Source organism: Priapulus caudatus, unplaced genomic scaffold (assembly GCF_000485595.1).
Source record: "Priapulus caudatus unplaced genomic scaffold, Priapulus_caudatus-5.0.1 Scaffold16, whole genome shotgun sequence".
Lineage (NCBI taxonomy): Eukaryota > Metazoa > Priapulida > Priapulimorpha > Priapulimorphida > Priapulidae > Priapulus > Priapulus caudatus.
In genome coordinates this window covers 829,097-836,185 of record NW_014577077.1, presented here as the reverse complement: position 1 = coordinate 836,185, position 7,089 = coordinate 829,097, and the positions used below count along the sequence as shown (strand labels likewise).

At 40.6% G+C, this 7,089-nt stretch overlaps 1 protein-coding gene across 1 annotated transcript in view; it reads left to right on the top strand.

The window, feature by feature from the left end:
* Positions 1-7,089, top strand: part of LOC106810414 (transformer-2 protein homolog alpha-like) — a 27,885-nt gene that overhangs the window by 4,894 nt on the left and 15,902 nt on the right. The window contains exons 2-3 of the mRNA XM_014813770.1: positions 2,572-2,678; positions 6,587-6,664. Of these exons, the coding sequence (XP_014669256.1) occupies positions 2,572-2,678; positions 6,587-6,664 (185 nt within the window). The remainder of the gene's footprint in view (positions 1-2,571; positions 2,679-6,586; positions 6,665-7,089) is intronic.

Genomic DNA, 7,089 nt, shown 5'->3' with positions numbered 1-7,089 from the left:
CCATTTCCGCGCATATTCCCGCTGTTAGTTAGCAATTTCAATGTTTAGTAGCACATTTTTTTACACATTTTAACATTGATGCCACATTGCGCCACATGTATTGCAGCATTCCTGCAATTTCGCGCACATTCTGCACATTCGGCTCACATTCTCTGTACATATCCGCACACGATCCAAAAGGTTGTCGTGCATTTTGCACGACAGAATTCACAGGTTTTGTCTATGGAAGGCTATTGGGCCCTAAAATAACATCAGAATATAAAAATTTTTAGGGCACAATTTATTGGTCTAGTTAGGCACCTGCTTAGGTATCACAAAGTGACACACAGATTTCTGTGTATCATTAACTGATGCACAGACTTTCCGTATATCAAGGAATGATGCAAAAACCCTAACCCTAACCCTAAGTCATAAAGTATAACCTTACTCCTTAGGACCGTTAGGTATCACGAAGTGTGTTAGGTCCTTAGACTTACTAGTTAGGAGGCACTTGCCCTGGGCTGAGAGCAGAGACGGTCTATCACAGGCACTTGAAGCGTTTCAATAAAATATAATGCTAAATAAATACGAAATCTATTTACTACCAAATTGTTAATGTTTCTATACTCTCTTTTACCTATTAGTATTATTGCTGACAGTTTCCTGTAAATTCCGTCCAAATCCTATGTACAACATACGCTGCCGGCGGCCATTGTTCTCGCGGCTGCACTGTGCACACTTACACTTATATGTATATATAGTAGGTAGGAAAGCGTGCTGCCCAAATTCGCTCGACGCTCGCTGGATTTCACACGATTACAACACAAATATTCAAACATTCTACTCCATCTTTGTTTCTATTTCAACAACAGTGTTCACTTGTTATAAAAACACACTGTCTCTGTTTGTAACCGAGCTGTGTCACGCGAAATCACACAAAGACTGACGAAATTCTCGCGTTCGCTCCCTTTGTCCAGTAAATGTAAATGGCTGCAAGTACAGGGCTATATAGACTGGTACTCGCTCCCACCTCGATTACCCATCGAGTAACTAAGCTAAGCCGAGAGGCGGAAGCGAGTACCAGTCTATGGGCTATAGGCGGCGCACTGCCTTCCAACTCCCATACGAGCTTTGCCATTGGAGCGTTGTAAAAACGTTGCAGCGTTGCAGCGCAAGAATGAGGTGACGAAGAGCGCCGGTGGGTGTTTCCTGATTCTGCCAGCCATTTACATTTACTGGGCACGTTAGCGAACGCGAGAATTTCGTCAGTCATAGAAACATTTAGAATTTGGTAGTAAATAGATTTCATATTTATTTAGCATTATATTTTATTGAAACGCTTCAAGTGCCTGTGGGGTCTATGTCCTATAAACTGCGCAACGTGAGGGAACGCGAGAATTTCGTCAGGTGTGTGATTTCACGTGACAGAGCTTGGTTACGAACACAGACAGTATGTTTTTATAACAAGTGAACACTGTTCTTCAAATAGAATCAAAGATGGAGTAGAATGGTTGAATATTTGTGTTGTATTCGTGTGAAATCAAGCGAGCGTCGAGCGAATTTTTTTGGCAGCACGCTTTCCTACCTGCTATATATTTATGTGTCAGTGTGCAGCGGCAGCCAGCGTTTGTTGCAGATGAGCATTTGGACGGCATTTGCAGGACATTGTCGGCAATAATAGGTGAAAGAGAGTATAGAATTAGAAACATTAAGACTTTGGTAGTAAATAGATTTCGTATTTATTTTGCATTATATTTTATTGAAACGCTCCCAAGTGCCTGTGCTCAATCATTGCCGCACTGTGTTTCAAATATAAGCAAGAGGCTCACGCATAGTCGTAGTTTTACTAGTTAGTGTGAAGGAAATACAACAATTGTTATACGGGAAAACCCCGAAGTTTACTAGCAATACGTTGTGTTTTTGTGTTTGTTTTTAACTATGGGCCTATGAAGTTGCCTGTAAAAGTTAAATTGCACGTGAGTAAATGACTGTTTTAGTGTTTAATGGCTTCTTTGAAAAATAGTTGTCTCACATAGTATATATAAGAAATATTGAGAAATTGTGAGTAAATTGCAATACAAATGATTAATTTACCATGTTTTAATAATATTGATACTATATCTGCAAACTTCTAATTAATGTTTAAACTGAAATAATGAAAATGCCCACTGAGTGACGTCCAGTCAGACATTCAATGTCAGAATTCAGGCAGTGCACAAATGCAGGAGGGGCATATTAGGCATTGTGGGTAAGTGGGAATTTAAAATTCTTTGTACCTGTCAGACCGGGCGAAGGGATTTTTTGTGTACGTCCAAGTGGTTTTTAATTGTGCGCTGGAACTATACTCCAAGTCTTTTTTGCACAACAGGACACTCAACGTGAATTATTTTACTGACTGTCGCATGCAGAAAAAATAGTTGGTGCTCCACAAATCAGCGGAATGCCAGACAGATCAAAAAGAGATTCATATCTACAACTATATCTGTGGCGAGTTGCTATAATTTGAGAGATCCTCATTTATATTATTACCTAGACCAATAAGACAGAATAATTGTGCTTGATAATGATTTTTAAATTCGAATTTTTTTTCAGTCATTACGGGATAGTCCACTTGCAGACAGAAATGGGTCAGTCTCTCGCCTAAAGTCACGATCCCGGAGTCCACTCTACCGAAGCTCACGATCAAGATCACCTTCGAGGTTTTTATAATGATCCTAATTGTATTTAATATGACATTTAAGGCCACATGATAAAACTGTAGTAATTGGTTAAACCTGTATATATATGAGAGTTTGATTTGTAGCTACAGGCCCTGGATAGTCCCTTCACTCACCTATATCAGGGTGCGAAATTAACGGTAGTCCGGTAGTCAAAAACTATTAGATTTCCACACGGACGAGTAGATTATGGTAAGAACTAGTGTAACGTTGGAATGATGATAGAAAGCCAAACTTGTGTGTAACCGGAGTAAACTTTAATAACTTGCACAGTGTAGCCACATCTCGACAATCGCACAAAGAGACAGAACGCACATACGCGCATGTGCCTCCTTCCGCGACCAGAACCAGAATCCCCCTACTCTTACATCTCTCTATATATTCACCCAAAACTCTTACAAACCACATGCACCACGCACATGTACCCGTTCTCCCAGACCGCGTCCTACCCCCATTTCACAATGACTCTGGAAACTGCCTAACCTAAAACCCGCTTATCCAACTCCCTGTAACATCAATGCAGCCGCCCAATATGCGCGACGCTGCGTCTACGCAGACTAACTGGTCACCAAACAACCCTAGTCTATAGCCTCGCTGACTACTTCATGTACCGGTGCAAAACACATACATGTTACATTATCTCCCTTTTCCCAAAAACGATGACTACCCTGTCATCGATTCAGCGTCCTCGCTGATCTACACTTTAACCTGAACCTAACCAATTCCAAAAAAATTACTACCCTAACATCTTCCTAACTCAACCCAATGAGAGAAACGTCTTTCTGTCCGATTAAACAACCCACAATCAATACCCAACATAACAACAATCAAAATACAATAAGAAAACACATATGAAGCGTAGAAAACAAATAACGATAAAGTTCGATCACAATACAAGTCAGAAACTCAACACATTTGGCATGAACATTCTGATATCGCTGCAATTACTCTCACTCTTGCATCTTTTTATGCTGTAACGTACATTGCGTATGCGTGTACCGACACGCATTTACCGAAACCACGTTTTCAACCATGTGCTCACTTATATCATGAGCCTGATTATATCCTCAGAATCCCAGGGCACACAGCCCATGCACACAGGGCATTAATAAACACAGCACTGATGTGGTACTTTGTCACTTCCACACATACAGCCAACAAAAATCATCATGTATCATCCATCATACATCATACATCATACATTATACATCATACGTCATACATCATACAGCCAACAAAAATATGCAAAACTGATTTCATATTTTCAATGAAATGTTTTTGGCCTATAATCAAACTCTAATTGAAGAATGTGTTTTAGCGGTCTGACAATATAGGGTAAACTTACCATTACGACAACTTTAAAAAAAACGTGCATACAAACAACCATAAACCTACATACATACATGCATACATACAATGTCAGGTAAGCGTGTGAAACAACTGTGTCGGCGTTCCTTATTCAAAGTTTTATTCTGCTCCGCAAGTATCCTATAAGCTTAACATGCACCTTTGGATAAGGGATAAGACACATGGTGCATGTGTATACAGGCAAAGTGCTTGAGTATTTCACTATCACTTTGTATATTATACGCTGTGGTTTGAAACTAGTCGTTTTTAACTTTACTTACGACTATATGCCGACACAGTTTGTTTCACTCACCCATTTTAAGTATTTCCGTCTCGTTTATCTCTTGCGTTTCTTGTTCCGTTCGTGTGACTGCATCCTTCTCTTCCTTCGTCGGAATCTATTCTTCCTTTCTCGTCCTTCTCCTCTTCGTTGACAAGTCTTTGCGACGCGGCAGCAGCAACGGTCCTCCTTCTCCACGATCTCCAGCCAATCCTCGTCGCCATCGTCATCGTCGTCGGCGCTAGCGCAGTCTGGCTCCCATCTCATCATCAGAACTCGCTCTTTCCGTCCCTCTCTCCCTCTCTCGCTCTCGGTCATTCTTCCTCTGTTTCGTTCCTGGCCCGTAGATCGATATAATAATGAAGTAACTTGCGTTGTGTCCGCAAAAGGATACCCAGGTTTTGGACTGTCACGGCAACCAAAATGTAACGTTGGAATGCGAGTTCACGTAGAAATGATGAAGTAGATCCAAATCCAGAACTTGTGTGGTAAACTGTATAACCTTTAATATCTTACACACATCACATCTCCTTACACACAGACAAAGACCGCGCACACACGCACTCTCGCGACCAACACCAGAATCCTTCCCTGTAACATCAATCTAGCCGCACAAGATGCGCGACGCTCTGTCTAGCTAGACTATGACTAAAACAACTAGTAGTCTAGCTCCACTGACTAATTCATGTAACACGTGCAAAACACATGTTACACTAGTCCAGTGGACTAGCTAACTTAACGTGGCTCTATTCATTTTTGACTGACAAGGACGAATAAACTGATGAGTTAATTTATTTATCTTTCCTGTAAGTTCTGATATAACCTAAGTTAACCCCCATTAATTGTCAGCTATATACGACTTAAAACTGATATTCTATATCAAGCACGTTAAGTAATTGATTGACATCAGGAGTAGATAATAGGGAAGGAGTGTGACATCAATAAACAAGGGAAATTCGTCATTTACTAGCCTTATAATACCTACGATTTAGTGATGTCACGATCATCGATTATACTCGATCATCAGTTGAACAGTGGCTCGAACCAAGCGCTTGGTTATCAAAATCCATAATTTTTTTTTAAAACTTGAACAAGAAAACTTGGAAAAGTGATGAGAATCAGAGATATCATCGATACTATACAAGTTATCCTTTATTAACATACATGTATTATACACACAGTAGTAAACAGTGCAAAACAAACAGTAAACAGGGCTAAACAAGCACATACATGCACACACGTACATGCACATGACGTTACGCACACACAGACATTCAACACCCCGAGTAACCGATTGTAACCGATCATCGGTTACTTGGGTCCAACCGATGATCGATTACGAAATTACAACCGATTGACAACACTACTACGATTTACTACGCGTAACTCATCCAACTTGAGCTCAAATCGTACACAGTACATTTGCCTAGCATCGTGCGAAATCGTTTCCTCGTATACACAAGCAATTCGGAGATACAGACTAAAACGTATGACACGATTATCCATTCTTTGGCCATCAATCCAAAAGTATTCCTTGCCGAACTTGCAAACAAAAGACGGCTACTAACGCACTAACACTCACTCGGCGAGGCGGTGTGGCTCGCAAGGAGATTGCGGTGGGCGTACGTGCGTGGGGGGCATACCAACTGTATGCCGGTATGCCGGTATGTAGCTGTGTGCCGGATCAAAGGTTATCTCGCCAAGTGTTGAGTCGATGTCCAATCTCCCAGCGAGCCACACCGCCTCGCCGAGTGAACCGCCTTGAAGCGATGGTAGAAAATGATTGAATGAAAAGTTGCTCTAAAAAGTTACTATAAAAAGCTGCTTGTCCAGCGGACAAGCTACTGGACAGATCTACTTGTCCTCTATGGAAATGGACAAGTGAGAACAAACGGATAGCCCTTATTTCGAACACTGCTAAGCTATATAATACGGTTTTGTTATTCTCTTCACATTTCATTATATTAAAAAGGGGAATTTTCTCTTTAGCTTTTTGGAATTGGTAAATCACATACTCTACGGATCTGCACGCATCCTAGTATAATAGGCACATATGACTGACTATACTGTATACTATTACTAAGGCATATGCACGTGGTATAGTCGATCCGCTAAATGTAAGTGCGAAGGAGGATATACCACCTTTACGTAGTATTTCCAAGACATACATTTTGGCAAAGAAAATTTAATTTGGCTAAAAAAAATCCAATGTTATGCTACCCTGGTAGAACACTGCATAAATAGCATTGGTTCTTGTTGCTAGGGGCAGATCACGGTCAAGATCAGATGACAGACGATATGATTCACAGCCATATTCCAGAAGAAGGAGCTATTCCAGATCGTAAGTGTTCTTGCCCAACATGCGTAGCTGTGTCTTACATTAAATCTGCCGTGTGGCTGGGCCACAATTAAAAAATCTTTGTTTGCCCTTACCCGACCCAGGCTGAAAAGTTTGTATAGGTAGGTAGGCTTCTTTTTTAGGGGGGTCTTTTTACAAAATCAGCATGGTGTCTACATGCTAGGGTGTGCTTGTGTGGAGATACCTTTTATGTTGAATGTTTGTTTTGCTTGGTACATATAATCAGGAGTAGATGAAGAGGAGTATGACTGGCTAAGAACAAGAGAAATTCAACATATTTATACTCGTATTTACCTATGATTGATTTAGTGAAATCCAATAAAAATTACATCATCACTAGCGCTGAACATCCAAAATCTCATCACACTTTACTGTGTATCGATACCTCTTCTCATTATTATGTAGTT